Below are 24,141 nucleotides of genomic sequence, written 5' to 3' on the forward strand. Positions count from 1 at the left end.
ACCACATTTCATAACTTCTTCTGTATATCCTTCACTCTCTGCATTGTCTCTAAAATTAGAGCGTCTCTGCATCTTTTATCATAATGGCCATTTGAACCAAATAATTAAAATATTTTCAAACTGATTAGTGCAGCCTAATGATAAATTCAAAATAAATATTTTTCCTGTATATTTGTTTTCTTCTGACCTTTATAAAAAACCTAATATGTAAAGTATTAAATGGTAACCCTTCCCTTTTGCCACAAGCTGGGCTTGCTCATTTGATGACAATGAAAAATACAGAAATCCCCGTGAAGCATTGCTATAAGACCAAACAAGGACATATTTATCCATCCATCCATCCATCCATCCATCTTCGTCCGCTTATCTGGTATCGGGTCGTGGGGGAGCAGCTCCAGCAGGGGACCCCAAACTTCCCTTTCTCGAGCCACATTAACCAGCTCAGACTGGGGGATCCCGAGGCGTTCCCAGGCCAGGTTGGGGATATAATCCCTCCACCTAGTCCTGGGTCTTCCCCGAGGCCTCCTCCCAGCTGGACATGCCTGGAACACTTCCAGGACATATTTAACGTTTTATATTTTATTTAGGCAATGCAATTCTTGCCAAAGAGATATTCACAGAAAATACAGTATGTGATCATAGGATATAGTTTGTTTGGAGTATATTTCTAAGCAATTCTCATACAATTTGGAAAAGTCATGAAATATTAAGGTGATTAAACAATGTTGGGTGTGTTTCTTTCTTTCTTTCTTTCTTACAGAGGGAACACAAACCAAAGAGAACACTGGGGTAAACTCTACTGCAAGCATTTTCCTACTGTAAGCCCACAACACCAAGTTAAGAAAACCAACAGCATAAGGGAATGTAAGATAGTATATCTGATGTGTCTGTTACTGCATGGTTTATTCCAATTAGCCTAAAGTATTAATATTTCCAATAAAATGCTTATAGAGCATGATATTACAATTCCTTACAAACTGAAAAGGATCTATGCAATTGTTTCAAATCTAATAGCATGTTCTTTTGCTGTGATAGGTATCCTCAATTTCTGAATGAACTGTGACAGCAACACACCGTTTAGCTCTATTTTAGGATTGCATGTTGATATGGATGTTGACCACGCTGTCTCTTCTGCAGAGGCGTCGCTGGGCGCGAGTGGGCGTGGCGGGCTTTGTCACGTAATAACGCGTTAGCTCATTCTTCCTCGGTTTCTTCACTACGTAAGGCTGACTTGGAGGGAAGTGAACGTCACTAAGAAAAGAAAAAATAGGAGAAGAGAGCAGAAACAACAACTACCCCCAAAGCTGGTAATGCGTAAAATGTTGAGAAATGTTACCTGAAGCTTCTCAGATGTATGCTCTGATATTTCGATGTGTGCAGGTCAGTCAAATGCGTATGACTGCCATGCCGCTCTCGCGGGCCTTGGATCCGTCGGTTAGCTAACGGTGGCTAACGCAAGCCTCCGTGGCCTGTTAGCAGGCCGCTGGGGTTTAGGCGCGGGGACAGAAATGCTTTCATCCGACGCTCTCCAAAATAGGGTCACGATGCTTTACGTTAGCTAACCTGCAAAGACACCGCCACGTAATGTATACCCTTTTTGCGACGTAATGGAAGTATGGTCATGTGTATGCAATGAAGTGTAGACAAGTAATATTGTTCCCCGTTTTTGTCGAATCTTGTGGGACACATGTTTACCCTTCTCATCAGAGTGAGAGAGTGAGCATGCAGCTGGCTAATCTGCTAATGCTAGCTAGTAACATTAACGCTAAGCAGGCCTCTGCATGTTTCCCAAGTTAAAGATCATCTCGCGAGTTGCGAATTAATAAAAAAACAAAAGTGCACGTTTAAAACGTTGTTTGTGTTTGCAGAAGACACAGTTATGCTGTTTCTGCAGTAATTTAAATGTTAGCTATCATAAGTGGCCCAATTTGTGACGTTAACCTGAAGGCATTGTCGCCCCAGCACTGTGAAGTACTGGAGAAAATATCACACACACACAGGGTGTTCATCCAGAGAAAGCAGGTCAATTTGTGAGACACACGTTAATATTTCTACTATACTTTGTGGTTACTCACTAAAATACTGCACGTCTATATTCTGACCTAAGGTTACCCCTCATGCCACAGCTCCAATCTGACACGCCTCTTTCCATTGGATAACCTAGCGAATCAAAATACTAGCACACTAGACTGGTTTTCCACTAGAAGGACTGGTGCTCATTACTTAAAACTGTATATCAAAGTATAATACCGAAATATACTGCATTTATTCTCGTCTGGGATAATTTATGTATTAATGTTAACGTGCATCGTCAGTTTACTTCGTTTGTTTCCATTAAACTAGCCCTGGTTGTTAATATCCAACAATGTCTGTTTCTTCTTTAAACTGATGCACCCTGCTTTTGCATTGCTGGAGGTGCAAGACAAAATGGCTGGCAACTTTTTTTATTTTTTTTTTATTTGACCATCACATGAGACTGACGTCCTTGTTTAGCTGACCTGGCTAGAGCTAACATCCAGAAAAGTCAGTACTGCAGATGTGGAAATTTTACATACAATTCTGGTGATGTTGTGTTTATGCTTTTTAAAGCAGGTATTTGTCACCCATCTGGTTGTCATGTGTATAACCTCTTAATGCCATCTTCTTCAGACAGTTTGCTTGTTTGCTCACCGCCACGTTGACCAAGTTGTTTGATTTTTTTTTTTTTTTTTTTTATTTCAGCCGCAGGAGCAGTGAAGTGTCTTCATGGCAGTTCGTCGAGGACACATTAAGTACTTGAAAGTGAGTATAAGATCTTGGCTCCCATTTCAAACAGCGCTGCTGTATGTGACCTTATGAGCTAATTGTTGTTGACAAAGAATTGAATGCTAAAGTCCTGTTATATGGTAGCAAGACAGTTGGCAAATTGTCATTTGGTTGACTCAATATAAAGTTTGACTTCCTACTGAAAATTGGACAGAGCCTCGTTATAAATTTGCAAAGGATGTCACGACTGTACACAGTGATCTCTTAATTTGCTGGTTTGATATTTTGAAGTGAGACGGCATTAAGAGAAATTAAAAACACTCCCGCATACCAGCTCCCACCAGCTATGCCCATGTTTACTGGTTTAATACAGGACTCCCATTCATCCTCTCAGACAGTGTATCTTACCCACCAGAATACACAATCACAACCCTTCTGTTGCATGAATGGACCTCTGTCAGGTTCACCACCAGACTGGTTCCCTTTTCAGGCCTGATTCCATTTCAGCCACCACAGAAGCAGCTATGTAAGAATTATTTTGAGTTCAGGTTCCATTCTAGTTGTGGTAACTTTACTTTAACTAAACCAATCTCAACTGGTTATCAGACTCTGCTGCAGGTCATTTGGTGTTAAAAGAGCTACTTACGTTTCATTGTTTAAATTTCAAATTGCCATATTGTAAACCACTACATTGAAACTAATTTGCAGCTTAAATCCAGCCACATGCTTGTGTAATATAATTAATTACCATTATGTGGCTTTTAAAGCTTTTAACCCTTGGTTTTCTGTTGCATTGAAAACTGTAATTACACTACACGGACACTCTTATCCCTTTACGACCAACAAATACCAAGAATGACTTTTTTCATTTCCGCCGCATTTTAAGAACGGTAAAGATTGGGTAAATTAGATTAATGGTGGTTTAAACAACTGTGGCACAATTGAAATTTTCAAACCCACATCCTGTTTGTTGCATTCACTCAATCAGTGTGACTGATGTTTGAGTTTAATTGAATGAATGAATCTAAAAGTCACAGGGAGGTGGAAAAGGCTTTGAAAAGTACCATTTCTGGAGAAGTTTGTTTTGCACAGGAACTAAGTTCCAGTCCCTGTTTCCTAAGTTTTGAATGATAATTCTTTGTACTTTTTATGAATTAACTTAATGCTGGAGAGATTAACCACAAACATACTCATTGTTTTTAAAGAGTGGTGGGAATTATATATATATTTTTTAATCAAGATATTTTATTAAATGTAGTTTTTCTGTTTCTAGTTTTTTAAATCTAATTGTACAGCAACAACATTTTAAGACCCGTGCAGTGCTTAACTATATGATCATTTCCATTATGGATTAATCTGCTAAATGATTATCAATTAATTAACTAGTTTTATCTATAAAATCTTGGGAAAAGTGAAAAAGACCCACTGTTGCTTACCAGAGCCCAAGGTGACACATTTGAATGGCTTGTTTTATTCCACCAACAGTCGAAAATGCAAAGATTTAAGATTTCTATCGTATACGAAAAAGAAAAGCTCAAGACATCACAGTTTAAGAAGTGGGGACCAATAAGCAGGGTTCATACGTTTTGAAAAAACCTGGAAAAGTTATGGAATTTGAAAAATGCAAATTCCAGGCCTGGAAAGGTTTTGGAAATGATAAAAAAGACCCAGAAAGTTTTGGAAAAGTCATGGAATTTTTTTTAACACAGCATAATAATATGTGATTAATGTATTTTCACGTCGTTTTAACCTCAACGTTCTATTCGGGGCGCGATATCACAAATCCCACTATGAACCACATAAATTGTCATTCATTTTATTGTTAAACCTCTGAGGGTAAACTTTAACACAGATTTTTATTCTTAATGTATAATGTCGACTGACATTTTCAGGAGTACATAGTCATGGAAATTTGCCAAAAAGTATTGGTTAAAATGCGTATGAACCCTGAATAAGTATTTGACTTTTTAATGACAAGCAATTAGTCGACTTAGTCGATTTTCTGTCGATCAGTTGATCGGCTAATCGCTCTTGTTCTGTGTACTTACCTTGCTTTGTTTTCCGCCCCACCTGACCGAGGAGGTGTATGACATGTCGAACGGTTATGAAGACCACATGGGTGGGGACGAGGCGAAGGACGCCAAGACCAACCTGATAGTGAACTACCTGCCTCAGAGCATGTCGCAGGACGAGCTGCGGAGCCTCTTCAGCAGCATCGGGGAGGTGGAGTCTGCCAAGCTGATTCGAGACAAAGTCGCAGGTATGCTACTCTATGAAGCAATAAGAACTGTGACAGACCAGATGGACGCATAAACACAAGATTTTGTTTTAGATGGCAAAGGATTTGTGTAACCTCTGAATATATCAGTGGTGGTTCAGCTTTATGACTTGAAACTTTCAAAAGACCTTTATTGGCAGGATATCTACTAAAGGCCTGTTTTCTGGCTCCTCAGTGATTTTTTTTTTTTTTTTTTTTTCTAATGTAATTTTTATTTGAAAGACATTCCAAATTGATTTCCTGTTTGAGTTGGGTTGTAGTTTGCTCAGTTTTTCCACCACCATAGACTTGTTTTTATTCCAACCAGTCCTGTAGTCTCTTTATTTGTTTGTTTACACTAGCATGCAATGTTAAGATTTGTTTTTGTTTTTAAATATTTATTTGTTTGCAGATTTTTTTGAACTATACAACGTTTTTTTTGTTTTATTTTATTGTTTTCCTTTTTTTTTCTCTAGGCCACAGTTTAGGGTACGGATTTGTTAACTATCTTAACCCTAGTGATGCAGACAGAGCTATCAGTACACTGAATGGACTAAGGCTACAGTCCAAAACTATCAAGGTAACGTGCAATAAGGTGTTCTACAATTCTCAAACCAAAGATGTCATGTCATATAACTCCTGTGGCTCCTGTGCTGTCCGCTAACTAGCTAGTACATGTCAGCCCGAGGAAGTGATACTGCTTTTACAGCTCACTTACTGCCCTATCTGACATGTCTGAGTTTGATTTTAATTTTACTTATTTTATTTGACACATTATGTCAAATTCAATGTATTTCATGTATGTAGTTCTTCAAAAAGTACCTTTTTGATCAGTTTGATTTCGTTTTGTTGTTGCTGTAATGTTTTTATGCCTCCCATTTTTGCTCTGACCAAAGACTTAATACCTAAAACCACTTATCAGATCATTATATTCTGTTTTCCTTTTATAGTCCAAAAGTGTTTTTTTTTTTTTTTTTTTTTTATAGACAACCCCATTCAGATGAATTAGTTGAGTGTAACTTATAAAAACACCTGATATAATTGCTTTTGAAAATCCAAGAAATTGATAGATTGAAGTACTCATTTTGATAATAGTTTTTTTTGTTACTTTGTTTTCTACATGTGTATCAGTGGAGTTTTAATCAGGCAATTGTTGCTTCCTGTTGCTAGGTTTCATACGCACGACCCAGCTCTGACACAATAAAGGATGCCAACCTGTATATCAGCGGCCTGCCAAAGGCCATGACCCAGAAGGATGTGGAGGACATGTTTTCACGTTTTGGCCGCATCATTAACTCCCGTGTACTTGTTGACCAGGCCACAGGTACGACAGGTGAATGACTCCCTTACTTTTCAAAAATTCTCTTTAGTATATTGCGCCTAGTTATGTTTCTTGTATCAGACTAGGTAGTCACCAGCTGCTCTGTTGTACCCAGGCTCATCCCGCGGGGTGGCTTTTATCAGGTTTGATAAGCGGGCAGAGGCAGAGGATGCCGTCAAAAACCTGAATGGCCAAAAACCACCTGGATCCTCTGAGCCAATCACAGTGAAATTTGCTGCCAACCCAAACCAGGTGAAGAACACGCAGATCATCTCTCAGCTCTACCACAACCAGTCCCGACGCTTCGGAGGGCCCGTACACCACCAGGCACAGCGGTTTAGGTGAGAGAAGTTGTGAGCGTTTACATACAGAGTGGGGCAAGCAATGCAATTAGTCAATGATTTTGTGACTCTGGTCTGAACCAGTACAGTATGGTTGCCATTGCTCTGTTCTTTGCAACTTTTAGACTTGTTATAGCTAAGCAATTGGTGATAGCTTCTAACCTCTTAACCCTCATTTATCAACAGATAGTCAGTATACATAACACTAGCAAACACGTCAGTTAAATCCAAAACATAAAGACCCTATCTTGCACTCAAGTCCCCTGTGAATATATTATAGCAGGAGAGAGCTTGTTGGTATTTGTTTACCAAAACTCTGGCAGAGTTTGGTAAAAGTTTAACTTCCATTTTTTTAGTTGCACACCAGAAAATAATGAAAAACAGTTGTGGAAAGAAACAGTTTGCATCAGGGGCAGAGGGAGGCCTGGCAGAACAAGCTTGGAAACCAGTGACTGAAACAGTTCTTAGTTGTATCAGAAAGTACTGCCATGGACGACTACCTTTGAATGTTTTTCTGGCTCAATGAGAAACCTGCTTAGTTTTTGATGGAGTTTTAATGCATATCATAAGTAAATGAACTAGAGCTGAAATGATAAGTCTATTAATCACTTTTTAGAGTAAAAATAAAAGTTCCAGCTTCTCAAATGTGTATATTTGCTGGTTTTCTTAGTCTTCCTTGACAGTAAACTGAATATCCTTGTGCTTTTGACTGTTGGCGCGGCAACAAAAAGACATTTGAGCAGGTCAACTATGGGAAATTGTGATGTGAAGGGCATTTTTTTTATTACTATTTTTCTGGCATTTTAAAGGCCAAACAATTGTAGAAAATAATTGACAAATTCGATATGGAAATAATCATTAGTTTCAGCCCAAAAATGAGCAGGTCATTATATTATTAAAGAAACTGTTGTTTCAGTGTTATTGATAAATCCACAAGTACTCTAAACCTTGTCGTTTCTAGGTTCTCCCCCATGGGCGTTGACCACATGAGCAGCATGGGAAGCGCCAGTGTTCCTGGGAACGCCACCTCCGGCTGGTGCATCTTCATCTACAACCTGGGCCAGGACGCCGACGAGAGCATCCTTTGGCAGATGTTCGGGCCCTTTGGCGCCGTCACCAACGTCAAGGTGATCCGAGACTTCAACACCAACAAGTGTAAGGGATTCGGCTTCGTTACCATGACAAACTACGAGGAGGCGGCCATGGCCATCGCCAGCCTGAACGGCTACCGGCTCGGAGACAAGATACTGCAAGTGTCCTTTAAGACGAGCAAGGGCCACAAGTAGAGAGAGCGCGGCAATCGGGTGTAGAGGAGAAATGGAAATGACCTGCGCCGGGCTTTTACAGCAGCGAGCAGAAGTATGAGTTTTATAAGTCTGGCACATCTGTTTTGGTTTTAGTGTATTCAGAGTTAAACGAGATGTTCACTCTTCTGCACCTTTGTACTTGTCTAAAGAGTGTCTAGACAGATTTTTTTTCTTTTCTTTTTTTCATCTTTATACTCATGCTTGGAGCTTGAGGACACGCGGTAGTTTTAATTTTTAGCGAGGGGATGGAGAGGGCAAAATCCCATCATACCACCAAGATAACTTTTTGAAAATTATCTAAAAAACTAAAATTCTGTCCGTATGTGTTGCATGTATATGTGGGGACTAGATAAAGGAGACACGCAAATGGTTCTGAGCCGTGCACTAAAAAATACAGAGCTTAAGGAAAGCCCTGCAAATTGTTCTCCAACTGTGAATGTTTGTGGATGATTTAGTCTAAAGAGGAAGCGAGGAACAATATTTTGCCCGTTGCCAGTGGTTGTTTTCGTTTTGGAAAAGCTGTGCTCTGTTCTGGATCCTCGTCATAAGTAGAAATAGATGCCTTAAATTATCATCCAGTGGACACAGACCTACAATACCACTCACTGTCTCAAGTCAATCTAAGAGCAAAGCACTTTTAACCAATCTGCTTTAGGTTACTATGAATATCAGTCTTTTCCATGTTAATCTATGACTTTTGCTCCGCCTCCTACCAGGGTAACAAGTTTAAACATGACAAGCTCTGGGGGGGGAAATGTTTTTGTTTTGGTATCCCTGTGTAAAGTGTCTTTTTGTTATAAGTTGTAATTCAGGAAAAGTCATGTAGAATATGAACCCCAGTCAATGAGTAGGGAATTAGGATGGACCAAAGGCAGGGAGAGATTTGATCCTATTACCACACAATAATTTTCATTTAAGGTAAATGTAAACCTATTTTTCTCTTTTTCTTTTGAAGAGGTACTAAGGTTATATCTGACGCTGACTGAGAGTAACATCACTTTGGCTCAGTATGCCGTTCGGTTTCTTTTTTTCTTTTATTTTGAATTAATTTGTATTCTTTTTTTTCTTCTTTTTTTCCTAAAGGCATATATTTCCATTTGTTACCATGTAAGTTACAAACTTGTTTGGATGAGTGCTTCTCTCAATAGCTCAAGTTTGGAAAGAAATGAATGGCCTTTATTCATGATTTCAGTTTAGATTTGCTTTCTTTTTTTGTTTTGGTTGTTTCACATTGAGCATAAACCATTAAATTTTATTTCTTTTTGCTGAAAGTTTTGTTTGGTTTGTTTCCTTTTTTTAGATTTGGAGTTTTTTAGATTTGGACTTTTCTTCTATTTGTTCTATTATTTTTCTATTAGCAAATCTGCAGTGTTAATGAAAGGTCCCCGGTCAAGCAAAAACAGGCCGTTACAAAAAGTGTTTGCACTGGAGGCTTCTAAACGCCTGAGACAGGTTAACATTGTTTTTAAAGAAACGATAAACGGACTAATGTTAGTTTTTAGAGAAAAGATTATTTAATCTGTACACAGACACTTGAAGGAAGTGTATTGTCCTGAAGACATTTCATGAAGCAACTTTTCTGAGATTGACCGTTTGAACCACTCAAGAGCAACATAATTAGCATGTTGAAGCCGTACGTTGGCACTTTGATACAGTTGTCTTTTAAGCAGTTTTGAGTAGAATCAAAGGCTTATTTATTGACATCTGGCTCAGCAAATCTGCGTTTTGATACCTGGCTGTTTGGGGAGGGCGATTTTACATTTACAACACGGCAAATAAGTATACGTTCACTTGAAGATTTTGTCTTTTAGACCCAAACCATTGCTCTGATCTTTGTCTAGTGGGGATTACTTTTAACTAGTGAGGCTTTGTTTACTTATGTCATCCATTTAGAAACGATCATTGGCATGTCATAGCTCATCTTTTAATAGTGATGAATTTGGTAGATTTGTCTTGTTCTCCAAGGTGTTTGACCGGTGGAACATCACCATTGGTACCGTAATTGTTCTTGATTTAACTTGACCACAAATTGAACAGAGGGACCACTGAGAGTAACAAATCATTTCTGGCAACAGTACCTGCTCACACTTTTTTTAGGATTCGCTTTTAAAAAAAAAACTTTTTCCCCCAGTAATAATTCCCTTTCACTTCATTAATGCCTCTTTAATCTGTGCCCCTTCCGAAGAATATTGACATTTTAAGCTTCAGATTTTGTCAAGTGCTTTTTGATTTAGTATTTTCCTGTTATTTTTGTGTCACAATTCTTAACTTATCCTTAACTTTGTGCAATATTTCGTGACTTGCTTGCTCAAAGCAGGTAATAGAAAGTTGTAGTCTTGGACTGTCATCTTTCTTTATGATTTCCTTTTTTCTACTGACGTTTTAGGTTACTGCTCAGTTTTCTTCAGCAGTCTAGTTAGAATTGCATGAATGATGCAAGTGAATATGTTTTCGGGCAGTCAGAATAAGCTGCATTCAGCCTTAATTTATAAGTGGGAATGGTGTATTTTACATCACAGGAGGTGCAGATAATTTATTTAACGATGTATGCGGTCATACTTGTTAGTTATTGGAGTGTTTTTAATGGATCATATTCAAAAACATTTTTTTTCTTGGTTTTGAAGGACACTAAGTTGAAGTCCATTAAATGTCTTCTAACATTGGATAATTTCAATAAAAACATGGTGGCTTTTCAGAGTTGAAAATGTCTCTTAAGAAGCTTATTGTGAATTTGCTGCAAGTGATTTAATTGACAAATGTATAGACGTGCATGCACAGTTTCAAGTTACATTACATGTCATTTAGCTGACGCCTTTATCTAAAGTGACTTACAATTGCTATATATCAGAGGTCACACACCTCTGGAACAATTAGGGGTTAAGTGTCTTGCTCAGGGACACATTGGTTGATATCGCAGTGGGCATCGAACCTGGAGCTCTCGAACCAAAGGCATGTGTCATAACCACTGCGCCATCACCACCTCTGGAGCGTGTTACTTATGTCAGCATCGTTGTCGGATGACTATATTTCCTATTTTACTCAACATACCAACAAGTAAAAGTAGAAATAAATTGGGGTAAAGCATGTAATGTCAACTGGCCTTCAGCTGATCACACGATAAAGGCCCAGTTATTACCTTCTGAGACCAGATGAGGGAGACATGTCTGCATATTTTCTCCAACATATTTACTGTAACGGACACCACCATCAGCGCTGAGTACATTTTCTGCAGCACTTTAAGTGGCTGCGTGCGTTTACTTACCACTTAGTATGGTATAAGTTAGTAAGGAGGCTGAACTTCCTTCACTTTAATAGAATATAAATACAAGTTTAGACATTTTCCATCATTAAGGTTATCCATAAGATGGCCACACCAACTCTTTCAAATGTTTGGGGAAAAAAGGGAGAATAGAAATGGTTCTATTTATTATCTAGTTTATAGTAGCCTGTAAGTACTGCATGGCGTACACAGAATGCATAACTGGCCCTAAAAAAGTTTTTAAAAACATTTTTGTAGAATGAAGTCTAAAATAAAACTACTCATTAACAGGACTTGTAGTACAGCAGGTTTTTATTACAAAAAATCAACACAATTCAAAGCACAGGTATAAAAACGCAAATGATTGTCTTACTAGCATAATGTATGTATTTATTAAAGCTGCAGGAGGTAGAATTAAATTTCAAGTAGAGTGGGACTTCTTCCTGCAGTTCTCCCTCTCTGTCTAGCCCCTACCATCAGGCAAACACGGGCATGCACCGACTTCAAACTAAGGTTTTGAGTACTAATAATTTATTTAATTCAGAGATGGCGTTATATATATATATATATATATGTATATATATATGTGTATATATATATGTGTATATATATGTATGTATATATGTATGTATATATGTATATATATATATGTATATATGTATGTATATATATATATGTATATATGTATGTATATATATATGTATATATATATGTATATATATATGTATGTATATGTATATGTATATATATATATATATATATATATATATATATATATATGTCGCATTTTCACTGTAAAGCCCTCTGAGATGACATACTGTGAATTGAGGCTCTAGTTAGCTATATAAACATGAACTTAAAAGAGCTGCAGCCATGAGGTGCGGTTTCCTCTCAGACCGGCTCTGGCGTGTCCTCGTACAGATGGCAGCAGCAGGCTTAGGCCTCTGGCCCTCGTAGCAGGCTGCTGCCATCTAAACAAGGATGCCCCCCTGGCTAAACATGGCAAATGAGCCGTGTTCGTGCTAGGCTAAGGGCTAACTCCAGCAGACCAGCTACCCAAACAGTTTTTGCAGCAAATGTCTGTTCCCTGGACAATAAACTGGACTACTTTTTTTACACAATTTCGGTCACAATAAAAGTCTCTTATCTAATAGTTTAGCCTTGAATTAGCTGCCGCTCTGAGTCTTTGGCTGCCGTAAACAAAACGCGCATTTGCATTGGCAGAACAGCCAATAGGAACGCTCTCTCTCTCTGAAATGATTTGTGATTGGCCAAAGTCTCCCGTCACAGGTATATTTACTAAACTGACTACACAGCCAGGAGGAGATTCAGAAGTCTAGTTTTCTCTCTGACCACTTGAATTACAATAGCCTAAAAGATTATTATGGACATTTTGCCCAATGCCTCCCCCAGCTTTAATGTTGCTTTAATATCAATATCCATCCACAAATGCCTTGTCTAACATAAAGGTTCACTTCAACAAAATAAATGTGGTCCTTGTCAATCAGTTTTTGTTTACTTTCAAGTCTTTCAAGTTCTCAGAATTATTGTCAATACTGAGATCATGTTAAGGCAACTCAAAACCTTGATCAAACTTCATTAGGACAGGTCTACTGTGAATGTCTAAGTGTCACAGCTGACGCTAGATCACGCTAATCTCCATCTAATGCGTGTCATTGCAACACATGTCTGCAGGTGCAGTCTGTTTAAGATTTAGGTTACATGTGAAACGTCCTCACAGTCAAAAATTGAATGGAGACATACTGTATATCAAGAAATGAAGGTCTTTGTTTTCGGCATGGCACAGGTGAAATCCATTTAAGCCGCTAAACAATGACGCCACAATATACTCAAACTTTGGTGTCATTTAGAACCAAAACCAAAAACACAATTTTATCTGGCCTCAGATGATGGTCCCTTTGATCCCAAAAGGTGAATCTCTGTGCTGTAGAAGGCAGTATCCCTTGCTGTCTGTCCTGTAGAAGTGTCTCATACTTGGCAGAGGTTGTAGCAGGCCACAGGTTTCTCCAGCACGTTGTCTCCATCCACCTCATATACATAATCGCAGCGGTGTGTGATCAGAGGAGCATCGGACATCGCCACACTCTGATTACCAAAGGAGATTACTGTGTCTCTCTGTAGGAAGAAGTCACCAACATTACAGTTATCTAAAGGTAGTAGAATTACATGAGTTTATAAAATGGCTGTGAACTCAAATGATAAGGTACGAAAGATATCCCCTATAATTAGCATTAGCCTTTTCTTACATCCTATTCACAATTTTAACATGTGAATGTAAATACTGTTTTCACACAGGTTGCTTTTCTCACTGGTTTAAAGAAAAACATTTTATCACATATTTCCATGCACCAATTGGATATTTAGCTAAATAATGTGTTCAAAGTTGTTGTGTTGTCAGCACTTTTTTGCTTTATGACATTCCCATTATCCTCAGCTGTACTTTGGCACTAAACTATGGTGAACATGGTGCATTATTATGGAGCCCACTGCAGTTCTAGGCAAGACCCACCCTACAAAGCAGCCCGATTGGTTGAAGTCAGGCATTGACCTTGAGTAGTTAAGGTTAGGATAGCCAGTTGGTCAGGGGGTAGGACCTGAACAAATCGGGTTCAATTACCTCGCGCAAGCATAGACGCCTGGCCAACCGTAACGCACAAATGCTATTGAAGTGCGGGTCTGGCCTAGAACTGCAGTGGGTTCCATAATAACGTCAACATGGTAGACATTATTATACCTGTTAAGCATCAGCATGTTAGCTTTATCATTGTGAGCATGAACATGTTGACCTTAGGATTCACTGTGGTACATCCTCACAGAGCTGCTAGCATGGCTGTAGACTCCCAAGTCTTGTTTACCCAAAATGTATCTTTGATAGTTGCTTAATATTTAATGTTATAGAGAAATATCTAAGATTTTAAATCATGTTTCCAGGGGTTTTAAATCATCACACGTGCATGTGCACTGTAACCTGAACAAAAATAAATAGTCCTCCTTACCCGATTGGGGCCACCTCCGTTTTCTGCATTAGAAGGGGTAGGAGTTGCACCATTAGTGGCTGCTTTCTCAAAGTCCTTCCGACATAAATGAGCCATAATCCCAGCAGCTAAGGCATCACCAAGAACGTTGATCATCGTCCGGAACCGGTCACTGAGAGTGAGAGGAGATAAATAATTCACACGTTGCCCCAACAGCCCCTTTAAGAACCACTTATGCTGTATATAGAAGAATAATTTTTGTGGGACTTACAGAACCCAATCTATGGCCACAATCAGCGAGATGTCAGCAGGCGGCAACCCCACAGAGGTCAGGACAATCACCATGGTAACCAGACCCGCCTGAGGAATCCCAGCTGCCCCGATGCTGGCTGCTGTCGCCGTTATACTGATGAGACAAGAGCCGGGATGTTAGAGATGTAAAATTAATAAATTGGTTCTCAACACAAATAACTTACCATGGGAGGATAACGAGCTCAGTGTTTGTCTCACCTAATAGTGACCAGCTGGCCAAAGTCCAAGTCATACTCATTGACCTGAGCGATAAAGATGGCCGCCACTGCCTCGTACAGGGCAGTCCCATCCATGTTGATGGTAGCTCCCACTGGCAGCACAAAGCGAGCGATCTGCCGGTCCACTCCACAGTTCTCCAAGAGACACTTCATGGTGATGGGCAATGTGGCTGAGCTGCAGAGTGAGAGAACAAGAGGACATGGTCAAGTCAGGGTACATGAGCAACTAGAACTGGTAGGATGTCCTTACAGTACATATTGTTAAGATTTAAAACGAGAGAACCAAGACGCTGGGCTACATCTACCAAAAATCACAAAATAAACGGTCTGTTACCTGGATGATGTGGCCAGTGCAATGACAAGAGCCTGCAGCAGCCCTCTGATGTAGGTGAAGGGGTTTTTGCGAGTGAAGAAGAAGTAGAAGAGAGGCAGCAGGATGAGGCCGTGCACAAACAAACCACACAGGACCGTGATGAAGTACATGCCCAGCTTCTCTCCCAGGTGGGCCGGGTCGTGCATATCCAGGATCTTCCCTGCCACCAAGAACACAATGCCAAAGGGGAAGTACCTGCATGAAGGCGAGAAGATAATTCTTAATTTCACACAAATATTTTCAACGCAACCTCAAAATTACGACACCCTGCATTTCAACAGTAATAATGTTTTCCAAATTTGGTGTGGGAGAACTTGACTAGCCTTACCATAACCCCATCCAACACCTTTGGGATTAATTGGATTGCCGACTGTGTGCCTTATCTGTCCTTCAATCAATCAATTAACATTTATTTATATAACGCTTTACAGCAACCAGCAGGTATCCAAAGTGCTTTAAATCAAGGACAAGCCTTATCCTTCAGCATTAGTGACCGCCCTTACAAATGATCTTGGGACTGAAGAGGAGAAAATCCCTGTACTCAGGCTCTACAAACATGAAGGCCGTTGAAGCAGCAGATTAATGCCTTTGGAAGGAGATGTTCAAAAATCATACGTGGGTGTAATGTTCAGGTGTCCACATACGTTTGGCCGTACAGTGCATGAAGCTATCCCCACCAATTGTATTTATATTTAAGATTATTTAGCACTACTCTTATTTATGTCTCTTTGCTCCATTCACTCAAGTGTAATCCATGAGTCGACTCATCAGCTCCCGTGAGAAGCAGTAAGGACACTTGACTCTCCCTGAGTTGCTGTATGAGAGTTATTTTTTTAGATATAATCTGACGCAGTCATCTATTTTTGAAAAGTGTTTGTGTAAAAATCTTACCACATGGCAGCGTTAATAATCTTCATGACGCACTCGTTGATGCACTGGCACACGTTCACTAATGGTGCCCCGCGTTCTCCCATCTTTCCCAGCAGCAGACCTGAGAACAGACAGTACATTCACATGTGAGTTTGTAAATACGGTACCATTGTCTTACAAGTCACTCCTGATAAAGTGTTTATAATTACTTAAGCAATCATGTATGCATAATCATTTACTAATGCTTAATAGATCAGATATTTGAGTCCCATCAGCTGGTTACCATGGCTGGTTAGCTAGTTAGTAAGTCATTAACAGTGGTGGAAAGTAAGTAGGCTACATTTACTCCAGCACTGTACAATCGTTATCCCCATTCTCCACTACATTTAAGTAGAGCTGAGAGCTGTTGTCACTATTTACTTTCCAGATTCATGTTTTACATAAGATAAACAGCAGAGTGCATTGTTAAATAGAAGATTAACTGATTCTCAACCGTTTGGGCTTGTTACCCCTTACAAAAAAGCAGTGTCTAGTTGGAACACCCTTGTCAGGTTTCAAATGTCTATGAGTTGTTACCAGTGCCACCATTTCCCCTCTCAGAAGTTCCAACAATGGCTTAAGGCCCAAAGAAGTAAAGTGATCCAATATTTCAAAAGAAAACCAAAAATTACAAACACTTTGTGTAGCAGAATTTAGTTTTTTCTTCTTTCCTACCCCATTAACCCTCTTATGACCCCTTAGATTTATTTTGTGACCCTCTGGAGAGAACCCAACCCCTATGTTGGGAACCATCAGCAAAACTACCTAACTGTATAAACTCCATCACAACCAGCTGCAACAGTAACATGCTGCTTACACTTTGATGCCTCAGAAACAATCTAACTACATCATATATGATATCAGTTGCAGGGGCCATTTGATTTGATCTGCAAAATCAGTACACTTACTTTTAAAACGTATTACTATATCTTGTTACCTACAAAAAAGTTCTATTGAAGTCAGTTCATCTTTCTGATACACTAAAGAGCTTAAAAAGACAAGTGTCATGTTGGATAAACACCAGGCTGATTTTTCATAACCTGGCAACCCAAAAGTTAATTCTTATATTGTACTTAATGTAATAATAGGGATATATTAAGCATGCGTTAACAATCAACAACTTTTAAACACTGACCTATAAGAAAACAGTAAGGATTATACCGGTACTTCAATAAATAATGGTTATGGTTTTCTGTGATGTTCTGAGCTGTGCTTTTGTCTTACCCATTGTGGCGGAGAAGATGACAATCCCCAGTACATTCATGCCTTTGCTGGTGCTGGGGACGATTTTATACTTGATGTCGGGAGCAGGGGTGATCTCCAGAAAGACTGGGTGGCCCAGTTGAGGGTTGTGGTAGTCGGGCATGATATACACATAGTTGGCCTGAGAGTCTTTTACATCAGAGTTCTGTACAATCGGGAGCAGGTCCGTTCGGTACTGAAGTTGGATGAAAGAGAACAACCCCATAGATTTGTTAATACGTTAAATGAAATTAATGGACAGTATTTTACACTCCATTGCAAGTTTCCTCCTTTTGTCCACTCACCTGCTGAAAAGTTGCTTCAATTAGATTTGACGGGATCATGTTCCTATAAAAGACAATATACAGACAAATATATCAGATAATGTCTGGACGTTGTAGTAATTTCTTTTTGTTAAAATGGATTTTATAAAATTGGTGTCCAAAAACTATTATTCAGGAACCGGTATCAAATTCACGATATCGGTACCAGTAGCAAAATGTTTTGAATGATACCCAGCCCTCCACCTGACCTTTGGCTTACAGCAATGGATACAAACCAGCTACAGCTCACTAATAATAATCCTCCAGTAAGCCTGAGTGCACACACCAGACTGACGTCTTTATCGCACGGAGTGTAAAATTGCACAAGGACCTTCTGAGAAAGTGCAGGCTTAACAGATCACAAATAAGTTTATTCTTAGCCAACCTGCTGCGTAAAAGTAACATACTGCCGTAGAAGCACATTTTTTCCTTCTCCTTTTTTTAAATGAATTGCTGAAATGGCCTGCTGACAAAAAGACTAATAGATTCTGATTGTTTTTCTCATATGTAAAAAAAATTGATTAAGATGTTCTGCCATTTTATTTGTTTCATAATATTTGGAGTTCACTAAGTGTTTTTAAAAAAAAAACTAATTTTCAGGAAGCTTTATTCGCTGAGAATTTTATAATTTCTGACTTTCCATTATTTATTTGTGAGAGCTATTATGTCAGCTCCCAGAATCAAACTGATTCCTCAAGATCGTGCGTTTAGGGAGTTTCCTGTTCCCGAGAAAAAACACAGGACGATCACAAGGTCAGAACTGGATTTGTACTGGATTTATTTGGTCTGTACTGGTTTTCCCGCAGGTGGTTTAAGGGTATTACAGCAAATCCTCATCATGAAAAACAACACTAATACTCTTCATCCATCAAAATGAGTGTGTTTATGTGTTGTTTTTTATGTTTAACCTGCCACAAATAACATTTAGACTCCTTTCCCAATGCCAGAAAGTATTTTTTCCTGTTGTGTCACGTCCGTTGTTACAAACGCGCCATAAAGTGTAAACTTTTCCCTCTCCTCTGCTCAGACTGAACGCTCGTTCACTGTCATTCTCTCACACACTACGTACTGGCTCTGCTATTCTCCAAAAGAGATAAGCTGCTCTTACAACATACAGTAGGGTAAGAAAAAAAAACTATAAAGCAGCATGGAGGCCAGTGAAAATGTTACAGTGGTTACTTCTTTTTCTATATCTGTTACTTATTTAGACTCTCTTTAAAACTCGGTGCCGAGTAATTTGGTGTTTGAGCACTTCTTGGGCGAAAATGAACATATCTATCCGGGTGTCTTTTTTCCACCACTGCCAACCGGAGCTGGAGAGTCAATTGTCCCGGGAGTGAGGGCGATTGTATCCTTTCCCACTGCAGACAAAAGCCAGCTATTACTGGGTCTAAGTGGGTATTTGGCCAGTGGGAAAGGGGTATAAGACGATGGAGAGGGATAATTTGGACTCTCCTGATAAACCCATGCCTGTCATTTTATGAAGGAAGTGAAGGAGGGAAATACTTTTTCCAGTCATCAGAGCTTTTCCAAAAATAGCAGGTACCCCAAGCATGTCATTATGTCTTTGTATTTTTTTCTAATGGGGAAATATGCTTAATCTGCTTTTTTACATGCAAAAAAGGATGAAAATCTGTTTGTTTACTTTGACAGAATGCTGTACAGTCCTACAAGCTGCTCTAATGAAATGATATAGAGCATGAACATCTTAGAAGAGACAGTCTTTATTATGCTATTATGCTGTTTTTAGCCGTGCTAGTAGCAGAGCTCTATAGGTCTGAAGGTCCACCACTTGGGCCAGACTGAAATATCTCAACAACTATTTAATAGATGGCCATGGAATTTAATACTCATATTCATGGTGCCCAGGGGATAAATCCTAATGACTTCAGTGATCCCCTGACCTTTCCTTTAGCACCACCAGCAGGTTAAAGTTTTCTCTTGTCAAGTGATATATGGCAACATCTACGAGATGGATTGGCACCAACGTTTGTGTAGACATTCACGGACCCCACATGATGAATCACAATGACTTTGATAATTAACATTGTCATTGATAGCATTGTTAGCATGCTGACATTAGCACTTAGTTCAAAGCATTGCTGTGTCTAAGTGCAGCCTCACATGGTTGTAAACTCTTGTTCGCCATGGAAGGAAAGGAAGAATTATATTGAATCATGTAAGAGGTTTGATACAGAGCAGCATGTACAGCTGGTAGGGACACCATCATTATGTTTACTTTGTCAAAGAGTGAGCATTTGTGTCAGCGTTTACCTGATGAGGTCCAGCAGAGCGTCAGCGGAGGTCATAACAGGCCCTGAACTTGCATGGTGGCCTTCTTTCTCTGAGCCCGTCCCCGGGTGAATGATGATCACCAGCAAGATGCCGACGATGACAGCGATGAAGGTGGTCCACAGGTAGTAGGTGATGGTCAGGACTCCCAGCCGTCCGCTTGCCCTCGTGTCCATGGCTGACAGGCCGGACATGAGACTGGATGGGAAAACAGGAGGAGTAACTCTGGTTTAAACTGTGAAATGCTTAGTTTTCAACTCATTTCAAAACAATGAATGAAAGAGTTGTACACTTCATTAAAGAATTTGAGAGCATTTTGAAAACAAATCTTCCCAGACCAGATTAAAAATCAACGATGTCTGAATGCAGCATTACCCGTTGCCAAGTGAACAACCAGGATTACCCAGGCCTCTCATATCTAAAGAAATATTCTCCCCCCCAAAACATATTTCTTATAATTAGTTTCCCCCTGTAACCTTTGCACTCATAAACATATTACTTCTTTGAGAATGGAGCTTCAGATGCATTTCTTATTACACACAGTATATTGCTTAATGAAACAATCTGTGTATATAAAAGGAATTCCAGGTGAAATGACATGTATAAATAATAACAAATATTATGTATGAAGAGTTTTCTGTGGTTGATGCTGATGATAATCTAGTTGTAATAACATGAGGATGTTTATTAGGTATATCAGAGGACTTATTCATTTCATAATTCTTCTCTGATCAGGGTAAGAGCTGTTTGCAGTTGCACTTCACCTGAGTGAGGACTTTTCTTACCTGGAGGTGATGAGCGGCAGAATCAACATCTTTAACATCCTCATCAGCAGTTCTCCAGGGAAGGAGAAGTAGATCTTAGCCTGTGTGAGAGAGCAACACATTAAGCAAACCTTATTTTGGACAGTAAGGACCAAATTACTTTAGCTAACATTGAAATCTAACAAAATGCTCTTTTAAATGGTTTTGTTAAATCACTTTTTATGTGCCTCATTTGGGTGTAACTCATATGTTAATTCAACATATTAAAGACGTTGTTGTCCACATTCCCAACCGGCAAGTAAAGCAACTGCTTTGCAAAGTCCCAGCAGGTGCGCATGTGTCCCTTTGTTGCAATTTGCTATTTGTGTTTTACAGATGCTCAGCAGATTTCGATGCTGTATGTTTTATGGGCTGCTGCCAGCTCACAGGGTTACATTGCTGAGCACACTGGACACTAATCATTGATTCAGCCTCTGCCAAAACACATAAGCTACCTGGTCCATTTAGAGCATTTTACATCACAGTAACACAATGTCAGGAGAACCCTTGAAACAGACATTTAAACATTGCTAAATGATTGGATGAATACTAGAGAAAAAGTTGCTCATGAAATGAAAGCAAAACACTCATCAACTACTGAGTTCAAATGATGATCTGGCTAGCAAATAGTTGCCTATTTATTTACATATCCAGCAGTTACGGAGCAACATTCATTTGTTTGGCATTGTGTTGCTGGCCATCGGATGAATATCACTACTTTCACCGGCTAGTTAACTGTGTCTGTCCGATTTGGTGATGGTGATGTCTGATGGATTTGGTGCTGAGCAGGTAGTGTACAGTTGGTTTTTAGAGCTTTTTGATGAGAATAGCAGAAAACAATGCTACACCCTCCACATACAAGTGCTCAGATGATCCAGTGTTAATATAAAAATATTGATTAAAGCATGCTTTAACTATTTCTACACTTCTTCTGACACATTTGCTTCCCTGTTATACCTGATTTTCTGCATTTCTCTGCTTCCACTCTCACTATTACATAAGTGGCTTTAACCACAGTGTCAGTGCATGGCAGAAGTGAGCAGGACAGACTGGCTGTTACTTTCCATCCTGAATATTGAGTTGATTTGAGCACTCTGTTAAAAGTACCACCACATTCTCTTAAGGTAATACTGGATAATAGAAATCTGTAAGATCCAAAGTCAGTTACATTGCCTCCCGTTCATTTTCTATCCATCCATACCTGTGTGGTCAGGTTGAGGGACCTGAGGACAAATCCAAGCACACAGCCCGTCACTACAGCGAAGACGGAGAGTGTCAGCAGGCCGTTCCTCTTGCAGTAGTCGTTAATGTACGCCCTGGTTTTCAACGACACTATATTCTTCAACCAATGCATCGTTATTCAAGCTCGGTCCGTATGCCAGCAGAACCCCCCTCCCCCCCTGAGTGACTACAGATATCCGAATCTGAGTGAGTGAGGTCTATCAGTATGTATCCCACAGGATCCGAGGCGGAGGACAGCTAGTGGATGTGATCAAATGTGGGTCCTGTCTCTCACACTGAGGAGCTCATCCAGACTGAGAGACGAAGTGTTGACTAACCGACTCCTGGTAAAGCATTGCCTAAAAGGATTATCCCTAGCCCATGCTAACAGAGACTTCCACACAGCCACTCAGGCTTATTAAAGAGGCTCAGCACTGATTAGCTCCTCCATTCATAGTTCATTATGAGTTATTACTACCCACCCCTTGAGTTTTCCCATTCATGAAACAGCTGCTTGCTCTTTGACCTCTGTGACTTGTAACACATACTATTGCTAACATCCTCCAATCAGTCATGTTTTGGGTTGATTAACTAATTAGATGACACTTAATCACAAGATAAACTATTATGAAAGGTATTATAAATAAGATATAAATATAAGGTCTAAACTACATAAAACCTTTGATTGTGTGAACACTGATTGTTGCTTTCTAGGACGCAATAATGGTTAGGGGATGGAGTTGCATGTACAGACAGGATTACCAGAAGGCAGAGGTCAAAGGTGAGACACCAGCATCAGTCCTCAGTGTTCAAAACATCCTGACCCTTGCTGTCCTCTGATCTTACCATGACATTGGCTTTGTCGTCTGTTCAGGGATCAGGGCGTGCACTGAGTCAGGACTTGGCATTTTAATTGGCAAATAAAGCCTTGTTGGACATTAGAAGCAGCCTCAAAGGAACTTAAACTGCAGACTGATGAGGAGAATGTGCTAGGCAAATGATCACTGGCGGTAGAATCACAAGTATGGCTCTAGACAATAGGAAACTAATGGGTGGGGTATCAGTTAGCTGTTAACAGGAAGCATTACATGCCATTGTTATTAGCTGCCCAAGCTGTGTCTATGTCTATACTAGAATGTTGTTTGCATGACTTGTTAATTAGTCGACCTACGTCTTCTGCAGTCAAAGCATCCATGCTGACCTGGGAACAGAGCCAAAGTTGACTGTCTCCTGTCCAACAGTGTCTGCCTACGTCACCTGTACCAATCCAATAACATTTAATCCTTGCCTTGACGCAGCAAGCTCAACGAATAGTACAAAAAGGACACACGCAGTTAAAAACATTAAAAACGTTTCTTGTGCACATCAATCCCCCAAATGACCCACAGAACTTAGAGCCCCCCCACCCACATCCTATAGTCGATATTTTGATAATAAGGTATCAAGTGACCAATGGTCCTGTAACAGAAATGACTTGTTGATTAGTTGACCTACGTCTGCTGCCGTCTATAAAAATTGATGTCAAAATGACATTAACTTTTATACTTTTGTTTCATTAGACCTCCTTTCCACCCATGTCTCAACTTCTCTCCTCTGTCTGATCACAGCATCACGCCCACAGTTAATCCCCAGTAGTGTTAACCTCTGTCATGTATCAGAAGTGTCTCATGTTCAGCCATCTGTCCAACAGTGGTAGTTAATGTTCTCCTGGTGTGTCTCTGCTCTCCCCTCCAGCTGGTCCCATGGTCAGGCCCTCAGTCTCTCTGCTTCCCCCTTCCTCTGAGCAGCTCTCTGGGGGCTCGGCCACGCTGGCCTGCCTGCTGACTGGCTACTCTCCTCAGGGAGCCGTGGTGAGCTGGGAGCTGGACGGTACAGAGGTGACAGAGGGGGTCATGAGCAGCTCCGAGGAGGAGAAGAGTGGACGCTACAGCAGCAGCAGCACCCTGAGCCTGAGCCAGGAGCGCTGGATGTTAGGAGAGCTGTACTCCTGCAAGGTCCTCCATCATGGCCACAGCCAGACCCAGTCCCTCCACAGGAGCCAGTGTAAGGGCTAGAGGGGCTGGCTGAAGCCCAGGACAGGAGCTTTGTGTGGGGGGAGCAGGAGGAACACACCTGCTGGTCTGATCAATATGAGTTTCAATGTTTGTAGAGGAAACTAAAGCTTTGTGTGACAGAGAACAGCCCTGCTGTAAAGTGTTGGACAGCAACTTAGAGGTAATGTG

The 24,141-nt window shown here is 40.0% G+C and overlaps 2 protein-coding genes and 2 gene segments (V, D, J or C); 1 reads left to right on the top strand and 3 right to left on the bottom strand.

The window, feature by feature from the left end:
• The window catches only part of LOC144535673 (Ig kappa chain V region Mem5-like), a 46,200-nt gene that overhangs the window by 18,563 nt on the left and 3,496 nt on the right, over window positions 1–24,141 (bottom strand).
• The window catches only part of LOC144535672 (Ig kappa chain V-III region MOPC 63-like), a 36,269-nt gene that overhangs the window by 10,323 nt on the left and 1,805 nt on the right, over window positions 1–24,141 (bottom strand).
• Window positions 1,196–10,694, top strand: elavl1a (ELAV like RNA binding protein 1a). 2 transcript variants are annotated; one of them, XM_078278237.1, is made up of 7 exons: window positions 1,196–1,307; window positions 2,722–2,781; window positions 4,819–5,005; window positions 5,479–5,582; window positions 6,173–6,335; window positions 6,439–6,664; window positions 7,626–10,694. In XM_078278237.1, exons 2-7 carry the CDS (start codon window positions 2,746–2,748, stop codon window positions 7,948–7,950), a joined length of 1,041 nt encoding a protein of 346 aa, XP_078134363.1. In that variant the 5' UTR covers window positions 1,196–1,307; window positions 2,722–2,745; the 3' UTR covers window positions 7,951–10,694. The 2 variants fall into 2 exon arrangements, with proteins under 2 accessions (XP_078134363.1, XP_078134364.1); XM_078278238.1 differs by having other exon boundaries at window positions 6,173–6,326.
• Window positions 12,017–23,529, bottom strand: slc1a8b (solute carrier family 1 member 8b). Its single transcript, XM_078277221.1, has 13 exons — window positions 23,525–23,529; window positions 23,340–23,377; window positions 21,900–22,042; window positions 20,681–20,760; window positions 19,878–20,093; window positions 17,586–17,628; window positions 17,263–17,476; window positions 16,021–16,120; window positions 15,091–15,324; window positions 14,737–14,931; window positions 14,498–14,632; window positions 14,262–14,398; window positions 12,017–13,362 (listed from the first exon to the last, which is right to left on the bottom strand). Exons 1-13 carry the CDS (start codon window positions 23,527–23,529, stop codon window positions 13,220–13,222), a joined length of 1,683 nt encoding a protein of 560 aa, XP_078133347.1. The 3' UTR covers window positions 12,017–13,219.

Source organism: Sander vitreus, chromosome 20, assembly GCF_031162955.1.
Source record: "Sander vitreus isolate 19-12246 chromosome 20, sanVit1, whole genome shotgun sequence".
NCBI lineage: Eukaryota > Metazoa > Chordata > Actinopteri > Perciformes > Percidae > Sander > Sander vitreus.

What these genes read in the sequence shown, in the direction of transcription:
- elavl1a (XM_078278237.1), top strand. Translation starts at nt 2,746, where the DNA reads ATGGCAGTTCGTCGAGGACACATTAAGTACTTGAAA. An exon ending in CCAGGCCACAGGTACGACAG is followed by an intron (nt 6,336 to 6,438) that starts GTGAATGACTCC and finishes TGTTGTACCCAG; the next exon opens with GCTCATCCCGCGGGGTGGCT. An exon ending in CACCAGGCACAGCGGTTTAG is followed by an intron (nt 6,665 to 7,625) that starts GTGAGAGAAGTT and finishes TGTCGTTTCTAG; the next exon opens with GTTCTCCCCCATGGGCGTTG.
- slc1a8b (XM_078277221.1), bottom strand. An exon ending in ATTATTAACGCTGCCATGTG is followed by an intron (nt 15,325 to 16,020) that starts GTAAGATTTTTA and finishes GCCTTCATGCAG; the next exon opens with GTACTTCCCCTTTGGCATTG. An exon ending in GGCCAGCTGGTCACTATTAG is followed by an intron (nt 14,633 to 14,736) that starts GTGAGACAAACA and finishes TTGTCTCATCAG; the next exon opens with TATAACGGCGACAGCAGCCA.